General features: G+C 43.5%; 1 protein-coding gene across 6 annotated transcripts in view; it reads right to left on the bottom strand.

Annotated features, from left to right (window-relative positions):
• Nucleotides 1–22643, bottom strand: part of timm50 (translocase of inner mitochondrial membrane 50 homolog (S. cerevisiae)) — a 197575-nt gene extending 174932 nt beyond the window's left edge. For 4 of the 6 annotated variants that reach the window (XM_041179312.1, XM_041179311.1, XM_041179313.1 and 1 more), the window contains exon 1: nucleotides 22208–22638. In XM_041179312.1, the coding sequence (XP_041035246.1) occupies nucleotides 22208–22628 (421 nt within the window). In that variant the 5' untranslated portion in view covers nucleotides 22629–22638. Of the gene's footprint in view, nucleotides 1–18899; nucleotides 19174–22207 lie in introns of those variants that run through there. The other 2 variants (XM_041179310.1, XM_041179315.1) reach the window with 2 other exon arrangements.

A 22643-nucleotide genomic window follows, 5' to 3' on the forward strand; every position in this document is an offset into this window, starting at 1 on the left:
AGAGGATTTTGCCTTCAAAATGAGGCCTCCTCACACCACTCAAGATTCAACACATGGAAGCTGAGCCCAGAGCTCAGTACCATTCCTTACCGATCCTTAGGCAGTGCATGGACATCCTTCCCACTCTATTTCACATGGAAGTGCCTCACCTCCCCTTACAAATTCCTCCAATCAATTGGCTAAGATCAAGAACTCCCTGTGCAGAAAGAGACAGAGGGCTTCTGTGCCAGCACTCTATGGACTGCCGTAACCCACCATGACAATAGCTCCAATGTTGTAGTACCAATACACAGCAACTCCCATGGGACTTGTACATATAAAAATGTTGAGCTGCATTTTTCTTTTGTACGAACAATTAAGTATGAAACATGAAATTTACAGAATATTAAAATGTATCGAATCTAGAGTATATTCCAGGCTTTGCTCTCTGATAAATTCATCATGTGATTAACTTGCTTTTATGATGTTTCTCAGTAGGTCCAGTGCATAGAAATGTGCTCCCTGTTAGGCTATGGTCTAGCTCCAATGTCACATCTTCCTCAAATAAGATGAATGTGAAAGGCTAAACAGATTCCTCTCATGACTCAGCTGACTGGATAACTGAGCCAGAGATCAGCAAGGTCCGAAGTTCAATTACCTATCACAAAGCTAGTAAGCCAAGGAATCATTACAATTCGGTTCAGTGTTCATGGGTTGGGTTGGATTGGGTGGGGTAGGGGAGCTGATGGCAGAAGGTAAATATTAGTTCTAGGAGCAAAGTTGAGATCATAGCAGACTTGGTCTGCTTATAAAAATCATCTTTCCTTTGTCAGCACAAAACTAGTGTCGCGGTAAGCAAAACAGTTATCAGACCCTCAAATTCATTGTGCGTATTTTATACTTTGCTCTCTGATAAAGGAAACCATGAGAGAATCGCTCATTGAAACATGCTTTTGTCAGGATTTCCAAAAGGTCTATTTAATAGAAATGTTCTCCTCATCAGATCTTGGTTAAACTGTCTTCCAAGAACAAAGTCAACATGTACTACTAATCATTTTGGGAACATGTAGCACTCCAACTGTGGGAAAGGCAGACACATTTCCACACAGCTATTCTTGCTGTATTGAGAGCAGGAAAGCATGGGGAAAGAACTGATTTTGTTTTATTTTAACCAATACGAAGACAGTTTTCACTGAAAAAAAACCTTAAGACACACCAAATCACAAATGACACCAATATCATAAATTAGTAATCAGATAGTTTCTCAGTCTCTTTTCTAGACCTTTCACCGAGCTTCCAACTGCTTGATGCTAACCTCTCACTTACTTTTATTATTGCGCTAGGCAAAAAGCCAAGATCAATAATACAGGAGCACGAGCTCAAACTGCTTCCTCCACTTCTGCCCAATGGGCATTCAGTGATTTCCAGGCAAAGTTCCACTTCTGTCTGCTTAAATTATGCAATCGTAAAAGATTCTAACAGTAGACGCTGAGTACATCGTCCGTTATGAAATCTTTTTTAATAGGAGCTTTTCAAACTTTGGCACATTTTGACAAAGGTAACAAAGATAAACACACACTTGGCAAACTAGCAACAAACACTCGGGAAGAATTCACCCACCAGTTTATAGTTACAAGACTGCACATGCCTTGGAATTGGCCCAGCAATGGCTCTCTCCCTAACTTGGGTCTTTTGACACCCACGACTGCTCTGTGCAATATGTTTATTGGAAAGAAGAAGAGTTCATCCAGGTTTCCAGACAAACCTTTAGCAAGCCAAGTGAAAAAAGAAAAGGGAATTCAGCTACTATTTTTAAATTCGAGGGGACTTGATGTAAAGGCCAAGGCCCACGTTGAAGGACACCTCAGAGAATAAAGCAAAATGCACAACACAGGGCAACTTTACAAGCTCTACTTACACAGGCTACTGTAGCTAAAGGGTGCTACACTGTGTGGAAGTGTCAAGGTATTTCAGTGTGATAAGATGCCATATGAGCACATGTATTTTGAGACAAGCTAAATCAGGAGATATAGTTAAAGCAGTGCCAGACTTTGGTCTTAAAAACTTAGATTCTATGAAGAAATGTAAACCTCACTATCTTGCAATTTTTGAATAAAAGCATCACATTGTGGGGATAGGAATTATACTGCTGGAAATAAAATATCCAGTGTGCAAAGTCTTTAAAATAGATCAAATTGATTTTTCTCCTCTTCTTTTTGGGAAAACAAGGACTCAGTTCACAATTGAAGCTCTCCTGTGGCTCAGTGTTTACCTTCCTGGCAATAATTGCACGCGTTATATCGTTGGAGAAAAGAAATGTTACAGCAGTTCTCAAAGGGGTTAATGATAGGGAAAGATTTGTATTCCTCAACAAAAATGTAAAACAAAAGGAACCAATTAAGTTAGCTGGTGAAGCAGATGGGACCGCAGGGCAGCAGCAGGAGAGCAGACAGAGTGCCACATGCAGGGGTGCTAATACTTCTGTTAGCTTTAACTGCTGGCACTCGCACACTAACACATGGCAGCAAGCCTTTGGCAGATTTGTCGTCAAACTCATTTAAATGAAACACAAACTGTTTGCTCCTCGATTGGAAAAGGTCAAGAAATCCACAAATTCACAACTTGCTGGTAAAGTAGAAACAGCCCAAGGATTAGGATGCTTAACAACGGCAGCAAGGTACAATGGCCCTTTGGCAACTCGTGAGGATAAATCTATTTACTAGCCATCATAACTAAGATGGTGCTGCTTTAATAAACCATACCTGCTCACTAGGCAGCTCTCTTCTCACTAAGACAAATTACCTTCTTCACTATTTTTAATGTACATGTCCCCTCCACAGTGGTGATTTTTATTTAAAATAACAACTTGTGTTTAGTCATACATTCAACACAGTAAAATATCTCAGGAGGCTTCACAAATAAGGGGGAAGAGATGTCAAGCGGGAAAAAGAACAATTAGGTGACAGCGAATGAAAACAAGGTTAAAAGGATATGCTGAAATTTTCAAAAGGTGAAGAGATATAGCAAGGGAGGTAGAAAAGTTTAACAAGGGAGCTCCTGAGAAGGACTGAGGGTGCAATGTGCAAAAGACAAGAAGCAAAGCAATTAAATTCCCTGGAAAGGAGAGTAGGCAAGAGGATATTGCAGAGAAAGAGTCCGTTACAGAGGGATCGCCAAAGACAAAGGTTTTGAATTCAATGTGTTTGGACACAGGGGGTCAGCGAAGATAAGCAAGACAATCTAGTCCAGGATACAGGCTGCAAAACTTAGGAAAAGTTCCACCTGCTTCAGAATGGAAGATTGGCAAAGAAGACTTAGAGTATTATAGTTGTGAATTGGGAAGTAACAAAGGCTCATAATTAAGGTTTCAGCAAAGGAGAGTGTGTGATAAAGGTGGAGGTTGGGAGCTTTAAGAGGTGGCAAGTGTGCGATCCTGGTGATGTTGCGTAGGACACGGAAGCGGGATTTAAATCTTAGCTCAGGGTGGAATTGGGTGCCACAGTTGTGAATGGCCTATTCCAGAGAATAGTCAGGAAGGTGCATGAAATCAATGGCAAGGGAGTGGAGCCTGTGACAGGGGTTTCAGTTATCCCAAGGATGAGAGGGGATGGTAGCTCATCTAAGACTTGGCGTTAGACAAACAGTCTAACAACACAGAGGCAGCAAAGAGGTCGAGAAAGGCAGTGGAAAAGTAGAGCTCAACAACATTGCTACGCATGCCAAAGTCTACTGCCTGCCAGCATATCACAATGATCCAGCATGCATTTGACAAAGAAAAGGAAGCCAGAGAAGGGTCTTTTATGATTATTGCAGGTAGGGGAGGAGAGCCCATTGCTAAAGATGATCTTAGAAATAGAATCCTACAAAGGGAGTCCAATTAAACTGAATGTTAAGGATAAAGGAGGATGGCACGGTCAACAGTGGAGAAATCGAGAAAGATGAGGAAGATCAAAAGTGTCATGGTACAGAGAATACTATTCTTGACTTTGGATATGGCTGTGCAATGCTGTAGCAAGGGTAGAAGCTGGATAAGATGGATTTGAACAGGGAGTTTCAGGAGGTTAGGACAGAGCTGGATATTTGACAGGAAAGGGGGACTGAAGATGGGCTGTCATTGGAGGGGACAAATTCGTCGAGACATCTTTGAGGAGGTTGATACTGAGTTGTGAAAGATGTGGGGAAAATCCAAGGGCAACATGGAGTCCAGAAGGGGAATAAGGTAATTAATAATCACTGCAGAGGGAATTGAGGGAGGGAAGGTTCAATCTTTTAGATGTGCTTGAAGAGATTGGTGAGGGAAGATAAAGAGTTGAAGCTGCAAATAAGCAAAAATTCAGAACATGGGGGTGGATGAGAGTTTGGGGGCTAGGACAAGAAGATGGGGAGGAGACAGTTTTATGGACACTCAATATTAGGACACTGAGATCCAGGAGCAACTTGAATTTCTGAACGAGGTGAAGATAAAATTCAAGTCTCCCTTTTCTGAAGGTGTTGACTCGCCCTAAGGTACAGATCGACAGTCTCTGATAACTCACATAGATGCCACTTTTCACGTTTTCATCTGAGATGAGGAGCACTGGCAGGCTGTCAAAGCAGGGGAAGGGAAATCAACAGCCAAGATATGCCCTAACTTCACCTAATTTCCATACTTTCCAACATAGATCACTACGTAGTTCTGATGGTCTCCTGCTCTCCGCAGTCCAGCTCAACATTAGCCCAAACTGCCACACCAAATGAGGTGTGCTTAATTAGAGACTGGGACTTAGTGCCACACTGGCTAATGTTTTACCCACAAACAATGGGACTGTTATTAATGCACACTAAATGTTATTGACTATTTAACGCAAGATGGGCAGAATGGTTTGGAACATCAACTGAATCTAAACAAATGCTACAACCTGGCAAAGCACAAAAAGAATGCTCAAGATCAGAGTTTAAGGTGACTGAAAAAATTGTTCAGCTGTTATGACACGAAGCTCTGGTGATTGCTTGGGAAAAATGGATGGAATTGTTGAACAGAAGCAAGTTACCTTGCCTGTAACCTATGAAATAACTGACGTTTCCTCCAATCAGCGCCATTGATTTAAGCCAGTTGGTTTCAAGGGGTTATGTGTGTGAGCACCTTTGGATATACATCAGTGACAACTACCCAGGAGGAAAAAATGTGGCAGCATCGGATCAAACACGTATTAATTACCAAACATGGTGCACAAGCCCGTCAACAAATACAGGAATCTGCTGGCAGAGAGACAAAAACGTGATCACCTAGATTGTGCTTGACAGTGCTTGATAAGGCCAGCATTTGAAAACCTGTGTTTCAAGCTGTCAAATTAAGTCCAATTCCATTATATAGAAATTCCAGGGCTTTGACCAGTGTTTTGGGATCACTTTGACAGAGATGTCAAAGGTGTTATTAGGAATACACGACATCGCTTCTTGAAAAAAAAATATTATTCTTGTTAGGTAAGGGTATTGGGCTTACCGCAACAAGGTGGGTAGACAGAAGTTAAGACACAAGTTAGCCATAATCTGAGTGACGGAACAGCATTGAGGAGACTATTCCTGTTCCTGTCACATCTTACTAATCTAGCTGAATTCTTTGAGGTTACCAGTTTGATGGATGAAGATACCCCTGATAGACATAAGGTGCCACACATAGTTTGAGGTAACCCTGTGGGATTGAAGGGCAGGCCGCGGATTGGAGGAAGAGGTTGCATTCTCAGGCAGGGGATTTTCATTAATGATAGCAGCCCCTCAGAAAGAACAGAAAAAGAGCAGCCCTGCAGGGGCCGAGTTTAGGTTCATTCCTCCATGACCTACAGCAACAATGTGAAGGGTGTGTCGGGGTTCTGCCTGCTAGTCGCAGAACGGCGCAATCTGCACTGGCATCAGAACCTTCGAGCAGCAAAAGAAAAATGAATCCGATTTAGATTTGATGGTGGTGGTGGTGGTGGTGGTGGTGGTGGTGGTGGTGGTGGTGGTGGGGGGGGGGGGTGGAATAAGCTCACATTTAACAGAAGGGATGCATCTATCAAGCTAACCCCTGAACTTATGTCTCTAAAAGTCAATGACCAGTGGCGAGAGGCTGTGGCAAATCAAATGAGTCAGAGGACGAATAGCTAGGCTGGTCAAGAACAGACCAACAAGTCTTTGTACAAGATCTTGGTTAGGCCCATCTGGAACACTGTGCTTAGTTCTGGGCCCCTTGCAAGGTGGGAGATATGTCAGTCCTGGAAAAGGTTTAAATGCCACCAGATTAACACCCAATTCAAAGCTCTCACCTCCCATAATAGCCTTAGGAAACTCGAGTCCTTTTACTCTAGAAACTTTGGGGAGAGTTCACTGAAAATACTGTATTTAAATATTACAGGGACCAGACTGTGTACTTGTGGTAAGGTTATTTTAACTAGACAAGTTAAGGAGAATGAAGCAGCATGCATACTTGCTATTTGAGTATAAAGCTAGGTTAGATAGCAGGTTGTTTCTCCTTTTTCAAATGGTCACTAATCTTTGGAATAAGTTACCAGCTCATGCTACAAGTGAAAATTCATCACGCCTGTTCAAATGGGAGCTGGACAAGTTCATGATGGAAATGGATATCACTGCTTACGAAGGAGAGGTGGGATACTGGGTGACGTACCTCATGGTCAGTGCTATCTCCTAGAACTCCATTTTGCTTTGAAGCTGAAAACAGGTGTTCCTGAATGGTTTCTTCCCCTGAACTGGCCAAGTTCCCTTCTTAAATGGAGGGGATAAGGGTTTGGGAATGGGGGGACGGTGGATGGGAGCATGATGAGGTCCTCGGTGGAGGTCCTGTTGCGTAGATACAACAAGGCCGTGTGGGGCAGACTTGAAGGCTGAAATATTTCTTGTATGTTTGCATTTATTTTTCCGTGAAAACCACAGCCCTTGAAAATGCTGCATACAAGTTAACATCGCTTCTAGTTGGACCACAGGCAAACGGAGCATCACATGGAAGGAGCACACCCCTTCTGCTGGAGTTTACTTAACCCCGAGGATACCAACACACAGCTACGTAGCATACCTAGGCTGGCGTGTAGCGTATTCATCAACAAAATTAGAGACAGAGACACCCACACACACACACAAATAAACAAAACCGAGCAAAAAGAAAATGGCGTCTTCACTGGATCCGGCCGATGTTTGTGAACCACCATCTTTACCGCACAATTCCCATGCTGTACTATAGTCAGCCATCAGTTTGGCACACTGGGATTCAACATCCTGCCTGCATGGTATCTTTCAACAGTTCTCACAATATTAAAACAAAGAGGTAGGCTCGGGCATAGCTGAAAACCATCTCGCGCTGGAGTTCAAAGCAGCAACAGCTGAAGACCTACTATCCCATCTCATCAATTAAACCCCTGGGTCACAATACATCAACACCACTTAAAAATTGCCTGAGTTATGCTTTTGGTTTAATCATGCTCTCTCGATTATTGGCAGAGGACTGTGCCCCATTTCCATCTGCCAGGGTCTGACAACAAATCCTTTCAAATTTAGGCATATTCCATGATTCCAGGGATGAACAAGTGCCCAACGTACTTGCTAGAGCGGCTGATCCCTTCGCAAACCAGAGTGGCCAAGAACAAACCTGGCATCACTTTTGATCCAGCATTGGTGTAAGGCCTGTGTCCAAATACAAGGTGTGTGCTGCCATCCAGTGGACATCATCCACACTTCAGCTGGGAAAAATAATAATGTGGGTGGCTGGGTTTTGAGAATACAACCAACTGCATTCTGATTAAGTATGACCAAATGTGCATGTTTTAGTTACAGACACTCAGACACGGTGAAAGTATGTGTTTTATGTTGAACAAATCAAATAGTTTTTGAAGAAAATAATACTGGACGTGTTTTGTATGAATCGGTCATGCATGTCCTTGTAGCACACATTGGTCGCAAACAGGGTCAGGTTACAAGCGGCTGGGGGAACGTAGTTCCTGTTCCCTCATCGTGGAATAGTCCCAAATAGTGGAATACCTGGAACTACATTCATTCATGTTTGAGGAAAGTGTGAAGCCTTCAAAGCACTGAACTCAAACCAGCCGTTCATTACTGACACAATAAGTGATTCTACCACCAGCAGAATTCCCTGCTCCTGCACTCACACCCACCTTCCCCCACGAGGCTGCTCCTTTGACAGCGCTCACTGGAAAGGCCAAAGCCGTCATCAGTCCCATCACACTTTTCAATTCCTTTGCCACCAATTCCATCCCTCTTCCTGGCCACCGTCTCAGGTTAAGCCAGGCCATTCACAACCATAGTGCCCCATTTGACTCGGAGCAGAACTCTTCATCACAAAAGCCCTCCAATTTTCACCTCCGTAGCATTGTCCTAAGCACCTGCTTCAGGCCAACCATTCGATGCAGCTGAAACACTGTCAAACTGCAGCTTTGGCTCATCAAAAGTTTCACTGCCTGCACGTCATCCTGCACCAGGTCCCACTCACCCATTACCTCGTCCTCACAGGCCTACATCCACACCCGGTCCTTCAGCACCTCAAATTTAAAATTCGGATCCTCTTACTTAGACCACCTTGTCTCACCCACCTCCTCCAGCCCTAGAATCCCAGATCACCAACTGCTCCCCCCACATTCCCTTCATTCCCAAATACTCCATTCTCGTGACTCAAGTCTCTTCACTGTCCTGCCTCTCTTCACCCTATCACTGGTGACCAAGGTCACACCATCAGGTTTCCAGGCCCCATGCTCTGGAATTCCCTCCCGAAAGCCCTCCATCTCTTCAATCCTCCATGTCCCTGACACACAAATCTTTGATGAAGCTTTATATATTCTACAGATCTCTTTTTTGGCCCTGTGGCCATTTGTTTCCTTTCACTGCTGAACAACTGACTGGGACTTTTTTCTGCATTTATATCATGTCATTAATGACACTGTAAACTATTTCAACCTGTGGTTCTATTTGTCTTAATTCACCCAATTTGAAATCTTATTTGAGATTGACCATTTCCATACCCTAAGCTATTGTGTATATCTGTATGAGATCACTGTAGTGAAAAGCCCAAGTTTCACTGTAACTCAAATCTACAAGACCAGTGGCTCTTTCTCCCAGATTCCAAAGCTTGTGCCCCCTCTCTGTGTCTCAACTAGGACTCGGTGCAGTCCTCAAGAGTTGGTCAGGCCTTTGTTAATTTACCCATTCTTTCGGCTGTGAGTTTGAACTTTCTCTTGGTTTTGTTGATTGATGACGAGGAGATTCGATTCTCGCCAGTTGAAAGGAGGTTGGGCCATTTCAGGTTAGGAGCCTGGTTACCAGCTCAGGGAGGCACTTCCACGCAACCGATTGTCCAGAAATCAGCGTTCTGGGCACCAGAAGATGTAGATTTACTATAGTCAAGACTCCGTTTGCATAATGGCCGTCCCAAATTTCAATCCAAATTTCACACCAGAACAATTTTTGACAAATGAGTAATTTAAGGAACTCTATGTGAAATACTTCAGTCTTCAATTCTTCCTAATTGAATAGCTGCCTGTCCACAAGCCCCTCTGACCAATCCTGCACCATTAACTAGTTCTCAAATTGATTTATCATACATAGCAAAATTGATATTGCAGGCTGAAAATTTATACAAAAAATTTTTTAAATATTCAGGACATTGCTTTCTCAATTACTATTCTGTTGATTTTTAATTCCTCCATATCCCAATCGACAGTACTGCCCAAAGTACAGACTGTACTCAAGCTATTTAAAAACGCTGATGCACAGTAGCAGCAGTGTGTAACATCAACAAGATGCACTGCAGGAACTCACCAATGCTCCCTAGGCAGCACCTTCCAAATCCACGACTACCATCTAGAAGGACAAGGGGAGCAGACACATGGGAACACCACCACCTGGAAGTTCCCCTCCAAGTCACTCATCATCCTGACTTGGAAATATAATCGCCATTCCTTCACTGTCACTGGGTCAAAATCCTGGAACTCCTCCCTAACAGCACTGTGGGTGTACCTGCACCACATGGATTCAAGAAGGTAGCTCACCACCACCTTCTCAAGGGCAATTAGGGATGGACAATAAATGCTGGCCTATCCAGCGACACCTGCATCCCATGAAGGAATAAAAAGATTTCAGTGCAGGAAGAAAACATTCAGCCCATTGTGTCTGTGCAGCCCTTTAAAGGAACCATCCAATTCGTCCCTCTCTGCTGCTTTTCCCATGTAGCCCCGCCAGTTTGGCCGACAAATAAATTGGAATTGATATTTACAGTGCAAGTCAGAAATATTGGGTCGCATGAGCTGTGAAAACCCGCAATGCCTCAACTTGGTGTCAATTTCCAGCAAAAAAATCTCCTAAACAGATTCAAACTGCACTAAATCATATTCAGATGTTTCAGTGTGAACAGCTTGATTTCCTATCCTCACAGACACCATACATGTGGATCCAATTTTGAAAAGTCTGCTGCCCGGGACTAACAGAGGTAGGTTCACAGCTCCAATGACAAGCCCAGCAACAACATAACTCTCTCTTCAAACACTGCCCTTCTGTCCAGAGCTGGCCCCTGGAATTGATACTACCAAATCCAGCTCCCTGATCCTAGCAGCAGACTCCCAGGCCCAGTTTAATCTGGAGTCTTATCTTGAGTCTACAAATATATTTGCAGGAAGGAGGAGCCAGATTAAGCAGTGGAAACAAGTGAGCTGATTCACACAAACACCAGTCTCCCAGAACCTAAAGCAAAACACTTCAGGTTGGGCACAGGCCACTGCAATGAAAGCAGAGGACTGGAAGAAGAAACATTTACATAATGCGCTACCGAGGGACAAAGTACTGCATCGCTGGCTCACGTTTCAAGAAATTTGTTTGGTTTTAAATGGTTTCACACTTACAAAAAGGCTTAACCCCAAGATTGACAGCACCACAAGTGGCCCACAGCACATTTCCAGAATTTTCTGTTTTGATTTCAGTACTTGGATTGTTTTTTTCCCCCACCACCCCCCCCGCTTTTTATCTGTTAAATTAAGTAGCCCACATCTAAAGCAAAACAGTGTGGTTTCTTCAGAGTAAACAGACTGCACGATAACCAAACTCCCTGGGATTTTAATGTCCAATTCACACATTTCAATATCTAGATCTGCTTTCTTCCCTGCAGTTTGCAGCTTTGAGCTGCTCATTTCCACCAAGGTAATCCTTTAATACTTGAGAATATCTCCTGGCGTTCTCCACACGACAAAAATAACACCTTATTAAAAGGGATAAAATTACTGCCTTTGGACTCAACTTACCTAAGCTTTAAAATTTTGAAACCTAGCTGAAGACCCATTGTCCAGAAAGTAGGAAACAACCATCAAGGCTGAGGAGAATAGGAAAGACAAATTAGGAAGTAGCTATTCTGCGATGCCAGGAATGTTCTTTAAAAGCCAGTAGGTTATCAAAGGAAGGGGAGATGGAAGGAAAAGCAGATGTTTACAATACAGAAAGACACCACTCAGCCCATCATATTTATACTGGCTCGCTTTGCAAGAATAATTCAAAACAAACCCAAACTGCTCTACTACCTACCCATACCTACAAATATTCATCCATTTTTCTCTTAAAAGATGCAGTAGTCTCAACTGCGTCAAAGTATTCCAATGTTCTACAAGCTGGCTGGGTAAGGCAGAATCCTGGTCCTGAGGAAGGAGCAACACATTCACAAGTAGTGCGATGAGATCAGATTTCAACAAGGTGAAATGTTGTTCATATTGTCATGAGCCCAGCTGATGTTAACACGAGACAAGTCAGATCCCAGAGTGAAACCTGACTTGGTAAAGCCTAACTTTTCTTTTCTTAAGAAACCACGGCGGTCAGTTACTGAACACATTCACAAGAGTTTAAGAGCGCACTGTTAACACAAAGAATAAAACATTTATTAAAACAAGAAAAAATGAACTATAGTACAATAGACAAAAAAGGTTGGAAAGATTTCAATACAGATATCAGAAAATGATTCAAACTCACACTATTCCATTTATCCCAACAACCCTTAGAGACACAAAACCCCAGTGAAGATTTACCACTGCCTCAACAACAAGGTTTCTTGCTTGGATTTGCTCAGTTTCAAACAGTTTTCTCCTGGAGGACTTCTGAGCACTCACCAGATGCTTCTCTTCAGTTGGTATCTCTCCGAGACACCCCAAAAACCACAAAACTCATTACTGCTTCAACGTCAGAGCAAACACAAGTTCCCTAAACTCAGTCCTCCAGCAGACTTGTAGGATATATATAAGGCAGATTAGACCTTCTGCCTGCACGCTCATGTAAACACACACACACTAACTGACCTCCGTTTCCCTGTATCCCTGTTGACAGATAACAGCACCATTTTTTCTATTTTATGTTTTTTTTAAAAAAAAACTTCACTAAACTACTAACCCCTTGGTAACCCATCTCTTCGCTTCAAAAGTTGTAAATCCTCAATAAAAACGCATGTATACAAAAAGGGCCCCAACTACCTGGCACCCAGCTCACAAAAGCCTCTAAAATGAAACTAAAACCAAGTTGCACCTTTCTTAACACCCAAATAAAAATATAAATTAAAAATTAAAGCCATACATTGTTCTTAACAATATCAATAGTACAGTGCTCCATGGCCTCAGGCCTCCTGGTCTCTGTAACCTCCTTCAGTCCTACAACTCTATTCTGGCCTCTTGCTCATCCACCGGCTAGGGGAGATGGTGGTGTAGTGGTAATGCCACTGAACTAGTAATCCAGAAGCTCAGGATAATATCCTGAGGACATGGGTTCAAATCCCACCATGCCATAATAAAATCTGGAATTGAAAGCTGATTTCACGGTCATCAGTACTGAGACTATCATTGTTGTAAAAACCCATCTAGTTCACTAATGTCCTTTAAGGAAGGAAATCTACTACTTGCAACTCCAGGCCCACAGCAAAGTGGTTGACTCTTAACTTCCCCCTGAAATGGCTGAATGAGCAAGGGCAATTAGAGATGGGCAACATATGTGCCCTCACCCCATGAAAAAAACAGGGTCTGGAATGCGCTGCCTTAAAGTGTGGTGGAGGCCGATTCCTCAAAAGGAAATTGGATCATTATCGGAAAAGGAAAGCTTTGCAGGACTCCAGGAAAAAGGCAGGGGAGTGACATTAGATGAATGGCTCCTTCAGAGAGTGAGCAAATGACAGGCTGAACGGCCTCTTCCATGCTGCAACCATTCCATGGTTCTATTCCATAAGTCTATGTTCCGTTTAATAAAGCGAGCATTACACCATACAATACTCAACACATTCCAGCAAATGTAAAGAATTTTGTTTCGAGGACACCAACACAGATCCAAAACAAGCAAGGTGTCGTCACAGGGACGTAACGGAAGAAATCAGGACACCGAAGGAACAGCAGGAAAAAGTAGGAAACAAAATGCTTTTGGAAAAAAAAGTGGTCTGCATGTCAGATCGAGGCCTGGCTGTGATGCCACACACACGGTTGAATTCGGTTAAAAATCACCGAAAGTTTGGAAGGGCTGTTGAACTGTCCCCCAGCAGGAGTCTGTAACCTTCTCCAAACATACACTCACCCACACCACCACCACCACACAATTCCTCCAAATCTGGCCCCTTTCACATCTCCTGCCTGCCTCCTTCACTCCACCATTGGCAGCCGTGCTTTCAACTACCTTGAACAAAACAACAGAATTTCCCTCCCCAAGCCTCTCTTACTACCTTGAAGATCCTCCTTAAAACACAGCTTTCCGAACAAGCTCTCAATCACTCCTTTGCCCTCTGAAGGAGCAACTCCGTGGATGACACCTTTCTGCAACATCTTGGCACATTTCTCTACATTAACATGCTATATAAATTGTTATTGTAGCATAATCAGAGGCAATATATTAAAATGGCAGGCCAGTCAGTTTAATGTTTCTAGAAACCTGTAAACAGAATAAGCGTTATCGATGCTCAAGTCTTCACCCTTCCTAAAATGGAAGGCGTGCAGAATCCCAAAATAAGAGAGAGTACTGAAGCCACTCAACAAAATAACAGTAGGCTACCTGAGGGAATAGAACTCTCTGGCACGTATCTCCAAATGAAGGTTGTGTGCCTCATTAGACTTTGAATAATAAGCTTCCCTGCTACCTTTCAAAGCATGCAGGTGTCAGACAAATGAAGAGGGAGGTAGACCAATGTGGATGTGAGAAGATTAGAAAACGACAGGTCCCAGATATTAATTATATATCAATTATGCTTAATTATATGCAGGTGAAGGGCATTAATTGGCTGTTTCACTTGAACACATGTAAAGATATGTTTACTGAAACTGATGCGGTTGAGTTAGGAGAAACTGATGCTTGTAACGTTCCACTCTGTAAACAAACACAAGACCAAGTAAAGGCAAAATACTGCGGATGCTGGAAATCTGAAACAAAAACAAAAGAAACTGTGTCTCTTTCTATGCCATATGAACACACAACCTCTCCCTCCAGCAGCACCGACTCACCCTATCTCAAAGCTGTCCTTGCCCTCAGTTTCATTTTATTCTTCATCTCATCTAACCCCTTAACAAGAAATTTTGTCTCTTTCTACCTGCTGAGTTTTTCCAAGACCAAGTAAAGATTGGCTCCAGTATGATACTTCAGCAACTGGCTTTCTGGTACAGAACACCAGACATTAGCAAAGAAAGTGCTGCACAGATACTGCTCCAGGTCACATTGATAAATATAATGCAGAGGCAGTTCATTAAACAGGAAACAGAATAGATGATAGTCAGTGTGGGGTGAGTAAACCAAGCAGACTGGAGATGGCTGCAGGGCAGAATAGATGTGCCCACAGCATTTTCAGTACCTACTGGCAACTGCTTAAGGATAGTTGAACCCAGGGTGGTGGTTGCTTGCTCACCTTCCCATTCCTAACACAGGAACTGTGAAAAGGTTAAAAAGCACAATGACTTTTCTGAGTCCTATCCAGCCACACTCCACTCCACCAAAACTACAAGCAGCACAATGCTAATCCCCTTGTTTTTTAGCTAGACTTTATGGCATGGCTGCCATAGGCAACGCTACATTTCCCCAGAATGCCCCAAATACCCGACCAGTTTATCCAGTGAACAGATTCAGTGGGCAAAATGTTCCCAGTTTCAATCTCATGTCCTGAGATGAGTGGAACTTTTACATAGCCCCTTTCAGGACCTCAGGACATCCCAAAGCACTCTACAATCAATGAAGTACTTTTGAAGTGTAGTCACAATTGTAATGTAGTAAATGTGGCAATCAACTGACACACAAGATCCCACAAACAGCAATGGGATAATGACTAGATTAGCATTGCTTCATAAGGGGCAAATGATAGCCAGGATGTCAAGAGAAACCTCTTTGTCTCATGAAATCTTTTACAGCGACCTGAGAGGATAGATGGAGCCTTGGTTTAACATCTCATCCAACCCCTCATTACGGCACTGGAGTGTCTGGCCAGATTATGTGCTCGAGTACCTGAAGTTGACCATGCAACCTTTAACACAGGAGGTGAGAGTGATACCACTGAGTCAAGCTGACATCAGGCCCATTACTAAAGGCCCTGCTACATTCAAATAACTTGGCAGCTTTACCACCCATGTTAATGCTTGAGGAAATTTACTGAAAAGAGACATGTCAAAGCTTTTCATCTTGAATGTGCCAGGACACTTTGCAAGACCACCAATATAAGGGGAAAATAACAATTTACACTGCATGAGAAGAGAGTGCTGATTGGTTGACAAGTGGGCTCTGATTAGTAGCGGTGTTGCCATGGAGAACGCACTGATTGATGGTGACTGACAGTTAACTGCCGAGCATTGTTTGAAATTTAAATCAGGCAGCTTGACCCTTAGTAGTCAAGGCATTGCCCTGAGGATTAATTCAGCGAATGGCTGTCACTTATTTGTTTAGATGAAACAGGCGTAATGTGTGTACATGTTCTTCCTGTCTGCAAAGAACAGGACCCTGTGTATTAATATATGTAGCTTCCAGTACATGCAAAAACGTCACACTGCAAGACTGACTGACCATCTTTAATTGGTTGTCAGCATAATTGTTAGCACAACGAGGATTATTTAGCAAACATTGTCCAATCACATCTAATGTTGGACACTATTTTTTGAATTTTACTGAAGCGCAGGCTGGTTGGGTACAGTCTGTATCTTGCCCGTTGCGACCAGTGGCTGGGACATGCTGTTCGATACGATCCTTCAATTTCTGGAACATACGGCCTACATACCCAGCATCACACTGGCACTGAAATTCATATACCACAGTACCCATTTGTGAGATAGGCAGAATGTCTTTTTGACTTGATGGCAGCATCTTGTTAGTGGTGAATACCACTCATGTTGCTACTGCACTGTAGCAGTGTGAAACAGCCAGCTTCACCTGTTGCTCATATTTTTGAGATACCTTGCCCTTCCAGGGTAACTTGAGGTAGACTGGGCACTTTTCAGGACCGAAAGTGTCGCCCTTAGACCCGTTCATGAGTTTGTGAGATACAAAGTGTGAAATGATCTGATCAGGGAGCCATTATCCTGCAGGATGTCTTTGATGTGCCTATTTCAGCATCAAGCTTGCATGGTGAGCAAATGGCTCTGGCCCTATTTACAAGGTTGCCGATAAGACCAATCTTATAGCGCGTGGAACTGTAAGAATTCCAACATGTACATTGCCCAGTGAAGGTCGGCTTGCAGTAGACCATGGTAGAGAATCCCCTGGCAGATTTCTCAACCAGTATGTCAAAGAAAGGGAGCTCATTTGACTGCTCCATTTCAAAAGTGAATTTGAGTGCAGAATGGAGCTCAGTAAGACATGCAAGGAAACTATTACACGCAGCTGCGTATTTAAATATAGCAAACTTATCATCCACATATCGGAAATATGCGGACGAGGAATGATCAACTGAGCAAGTCACCGGAAATGGATCCAAATACATGACCTTCAGAATTAGAGAGCAGAAAATTGTACAAGAACAGTAAAAGGTTAAAAATTTGTGTTCAGAAAACAGTGTTTGAAAAAAATACAGCGGCTGCCAAACTTAAGATAAAAAATTATTTCAGTGTTTCGTAGCTGACAAAAGCTGAAAAAGGACCAAACTTTACGCAATCCACTACATTGAAGACTGAGGTAACTATTTCAGTCAGAAACATCTCACACAAAGGCAATGGGAACTGTGGTTACACTGGAAGGCATTTTAAAAGCAGAAAACATCTGGAAAAATGAAAGGATGGAGAGGTAACATGGTCTCAAAGCAGGGAATCATCACATTTTCATTCTTAAATTTCAATTATTCTATTTTATATCTTTTTTAAATAGCCCACTTAATTTTTCATTCTGCTGCTGAAATGTGTGTTTTTTTTTAAATGTATTGAATCTTAGAATGCTTACAGCACAGGAGGCCATGTGTGCCTGTGCTGGCTGTCTGAAGAAGCTACGCACTTAAAACTTCCTCATTGCCCTGCAATTTTTTTCCTTTTCAGATAATCTAATCTCCATTTGAAAGCCTTGATTGAACCTGCCTCCACCACATTCTCTGGCAGTACATTCCACATCTTCTTCATTTGCTGCATGAAAAAGTTTTTCCTCATGTCACCATTACTTCTTTTGCTAATTACCTTAAATCTGAGCCCTCAAATCTACTGTGGTGGGATTTGAACCCATGTCCCCAGAACATTTAGTCTGGGTCTCTGGATTACTAGTCTGGTGACATTATCACTACACCACTGTCTCCCCTTGTACCCAGGATTATTTAGTATCCAGTCCTGTCCTTCATTGAGTCAGGTCCTTGTCATCGCCACAGCATCATATTTCCACGTGGCTATGTGCACTTGCAGCTCACCAATCTTATTTACCACACTCTGTGCAGACAAATACATACACAGTAACCCTAATTTAGACTTTATTACTTACCCTCTTCTGCGAAATACACCTAATAGCTTACAATTTCCAACTCTACCACTATCTGTTTAGCCCCAGTGTTCTGTGCACCTTTGCATTCCTCTCTGATATTACCTCCTGATTCCCACACCCCTGCCAAGGTAGTTTAAACTGTCCCCCACTAACAAATCACCCTACTAGGAGATTGGTCCCGGCTCTGTTTGGGTGTAATTGGTCCCTGCTCTGTTTAGGTGTAATTGGAGCAGCCTACGCAGGTCCCAACTTCCCTGGAACCGGTCCCAATATCCCAGGAATCTAAAGCCCCTCCTGCACGATCTCTCCAGCCACACATGCATCTGCTTCATCCTCCCATTTCTATACTCACTTGCACATGGTAGCAGGAATTATCCAGAGGTTACTACTTCAGAAGTTCTGTTTGCTAATTTCCTACCTAGCTCCCTAAATTCAGACAGCAGGACCACATCCCTCTTTCCACCTATGTCATTGGTACCGATGTGGACCACGACTGCTAGCTGTTCACCCTCTGCCCTCAGGGAGTTCTTCAGCTGTTCAGCGACATCCTTGACCCTGGCACCAGGGAGGGAAATCCTCACATCTGCGGCCACAGAAACTCCAATCCAAATACCTATCACTATCGCTCTTCCAGTCTTCTTCATACCCCCCTGTACAGCTGAGCCAGCCACAGTACCATGGATTTGGCTTTGGCTCTGGCCGCACTCCCCGAACGAACCATCACAAGTGTCATTTATTTCTTTGGTACATCTTTCCCCAACAATTTATTCCCCCATCACACCCCCTACCCCGCCACACATACACTTACTGAGAGAAACATAAAGCAACATTAAAACTGTTCTAACACAACACAGCAAACCGTTTGTAAAGAAAAACAAAACTGAAATACAATCAGTAAATGTTCAAAGTGTGTCACAGGTCACTCAGCAACTGACAGAAAGGCAGATTAATATTTCAGGTAGGGTTCCAGGATTGTGGAAAACAGGGAAAAGAAAAAGTTTTCTGATCAGAAGTCTCACCCGACATGATAACCTGTCCTCCCTCTTTTAGATACTGAACAGCCTGCTGCACAGTCCCCTTGATCTTTCACTACTGATGGTGACTGATCTACAACGTAATTAAACACGCACAGAACAGCAGCAAATGTCATCAACTCTTTCCTGTGTCACTTTGAGCCTCCCACACTGCTGAAAGCACACTGATGTCCCACCAAATCTGGAACTGGTACAGTGACAGCCATCAAAGCATTGCATGCCCTAACACACAGGCATCCGAAGTGCTTACTGTGTTAGGGCATACTGTCTATGCAGTGTTTACACGTGGGAGAAAATAAAAACAAGCACCCCATAAATAAGATAGTCACTAATAAATCCAATATGGAATTCAGGAGAAACTCAACCCAGAGAGTGCTTACAATGTGAACTCTACCACAGAGAGTAATTGAGGCAATTAGTATAGATGCTTTTAAGTGGAAGCTAGATAAATATGCGAGGGAGAAAAAAAAGAGTAGAAGGATATGCTGATGGGGCTAGATGAAGTAGGGTGCTCACGTGCATAAACACCAGCACGGACCAACTGAGCTAAATAGCCCTTTCCTCACCGTAAAATTCCACGTAAATTCAGTTACTATAGAGACCAGTAACAGGCACACCTCACTATGAAATGAGGAACAATTTGGGAACATAATTCCTCACTGCTCTTTTAAGCCGAGATCTGAGCTTGTATCCAGGCTGAGCTATCAAATCTGTGCAGGCGTGCAAATGGTTGCCGGGGGAAAGAAAAGTCGAGACCCATATTGAAAAAGAGAGGCAGACAGATTGCAGAGGTTGGGCTCTAGCAATGAAGAGGCTCAAAACCCAAAATGAAAAATTACTGTACTGGGACAAGCAGAGGCAATACACATCAGCAAAGTTACGAGCGATAGACAAGCTGGACAGGATACATGTAGCAACAGCTGGAAGTTGATAGATGATTTATTACTGTTAGGAAATAGTTTAAGTGAGTTATATTTGTATTTGTGGGGTTTAGGAATGAGTTTTAGCTTTAAAGTTTAAATTTGATTTGTATTTCTGTATCTGTGTTTAAGAAAAGGTCAAATTGAGTTTTAGTTTCACTTTAAAAGGTGCCTACATTTCTAATGAGATTTTTATGACTGTTGCAGCTAAGTTAAACAAACAAGAATAGAGAAACTGGGGGGATCCAGAGAAGCAGGTCCCTCCCACATACACACACAGAAGAAACTAGAAACAGCAATTTGATTCGGAAGCTGTTTTGAGTTCAGTTAGTTTTGAAAGTAGCTGCCAGGAAAGACTATCCCAGGCTAAAGGAAAGACCCCAAATCCAGGGAATGGAACAGGAGAAAGTCCCACGCAGACTTCCAGTCAAGGGATGGACAGGAACCTGGAAAAAAGGTCCTGTTAAGTGAAGAGTGAGGGGCAGAGGGAAAGGCTCCAAGCTTAAGATTCAAAGTGATAAAAGCTGCAGAAAGCAGATTTAAATTGAGAACAACTTGCAAGAGGCAAGAAGGTCCAAAGAGACAGCTGAAGGTCTGTGACTCTTTGCTACGGGCATGTGAAGCCATGCTGCACTGTTGACGGCTGCGTCAATGAGAGAGAGAGAGAGAGTGTGTGGAAGACAGCTTGAGTACATGTGATGACCTGGAGGAGAGGAACATCAGAAAGAGTTCAAAAGCCTGGAGGTGACCCTTACAGAAGGAGTCTGAGAAAAAGCATCAGTTTGAGAGATGATTCCAAAGCGAATCCTTCGAGAGTGGAGATTGGAAACCCTCGTGTGAAAGGCGAAGTTCAGTGAGACTGGTTGGCTCAAGGTATGACAAGCGCCTGGGGTGGGGAGCTGAGGAGAGATCCATAGCATCTGTCTGGGGTGGCATCTGTCACTTGGTTTCAGAGTGTGGTGTGTCTGACCACAGGTTGCCAATTGGTTTACATGGACTGTACTTACTGTGAACATTAGAATATAAGATAGCTTTGTAACCTGTGTTATCCTTACAACTCTGTATATATCTAAAGGTGTGGGTATGGGTGAAGGAGTATTGTAATATTGCTTATCTTTTCTTGTTTAATAAATGTTTTATGCTTTTGTTAAAAGTTCACTAGCTGATTCTGGTGACTCTTCAGTAGCCTCTCTCCATGTATCTAAACAAACAAATAAAAGTTCGGATCTATCAAGCTGGGTTCCACCCTGGGATCGGGCTTGTCCAGGGGTAACCTCAGCTGAGGGTCATAACATTACATGCTACCAAAATCAGAGGCTCATTTAAATACATGGGAGTGTGTTTATTTTTAGAAATGAGCCAACCGATTTTAAAAACTAAAGAAACATTTGACAGCTGTACTGCACAGCAAATAACTAATAAACAGTCGTTTGGTAGTGCAGAACGTGAATATTGCTGAAAGAGATATTAAGCCAAAGCTTTTCATCTTGCATACATCAGGACAAACTCAACAATGCCAAAATTTCAAATAATCACAAGTTATACTACAGGAGAAAAAGGGTGCTGGTTGGTTGGCAAGTGAACTCAGATTGGCCAAGGCATTGCCACGGAAAAAGCAACAGGGAATGATAAGCTCCCGAAATTCCGGGGTAATTTAAAAAATTGCAGGCCTTGAACACATTCCTTTTGTTTGCAGAGGAGAATTGCTGCATGTGAATGTATGTCACTCCTGACAAGCATAAGAGTGCAACCAATTATCTTCAACTGGTTATTAGTGTAGCTAGTAGCACACTCAGGGTTGTTCAACAAGTGCTGACTAATTGCAGAATCACATGACGCTTTGGTTTGGGTTTTTACAAATGCGGCCTTGTGCCTTTTTTGAATTACCTGGGAGCTTAGGTAGCCTATAAACTCCCTGCTGCTTTCTCCATGGTAACGCCTCAGCCAATCAGCACTCTTTTCTCCTGTAATATAAGTTGTGGTGGCTGTTTGAAATTTGGCATTCTTGAGTTTGTCCTGGTGAGAATAAAACAAAAGAACTTTGGCAACGTCTCTCCTTTCAGCAATACTGAAGAGTGTGGCTGAATTACACACCTATTCACTGAGTTTTTAATTACAGTCTAACAACAGCATGTTAATACTAGACAGCTTGTGGACCTTCCCCAGGTCAGTTGGACGTTCAGGATTGCCGAGTTGGAAGCCACTTCAGAAAGCCGCGCCACAGCGCCCTCCAGTGGCCGCGGTCCGCAACTGCGGCGTGACTGTTGACATAGCCAAACTGAATGGGAACTGCAGGCAATAATAACCGATCAGCAGGAGACTCGAGGGCGGGATTTTTTTCCAGATGTGGACACTGAACTGCCGCACACTCACCGAAGACGTAGACCACCCCGAAGGCGCTTCCCGCCCCCAGCAGCCCCGCCAGCCTCAGCACCATTTTCTTGGCATAGGCGGCGTTCTGCTTCTGCTTCTGCTTCTGTTCCTGCTCGGTGCCCGCGTCGCCGCCGCTCCCGGCCCCTGCCTTGCCGCCGCCGGCTTCCTCCTTGGCCCGTTCCCGCTGCTGTTGCTGAAGCTTCTCCTGCAGGATGGCCTGAGCCAGCCCGCCCGCCCCGGCGCCGCTCGGCCCGCGGCCTCTCTCCGCCGACAGCGCCCGCCACGCCACCGGGGAGCCCGGCTTTACCTCATAACTTTTCAGCGCGAATCTTTTGCGGCCGGTCCCGAGCCGGCAGCGTAAAAAGTTCCCGCACAGGTTCAGCGTTGAGCGGCTACACATGCAGGAGAGCGACGCCGCCATCTTGGGCCGATCTCC

The sequence above is a fragment of the Carcharodon carcharias genome, chromosome 34, assembly GCF_017639515.1.
Source record: "Carcharodon carcharias isolate sCarCar2 chromosome 34, sCarCar2.pri, whole genome shotgun sequence".
Taxonomy (NCBI): domain Eukaryota; kingdom Metazoa; phylum Chordata; class Chondrichthyes; order Lamniformes; family Lamnidae; genus Carcharodon; species Carcharodon carcharias.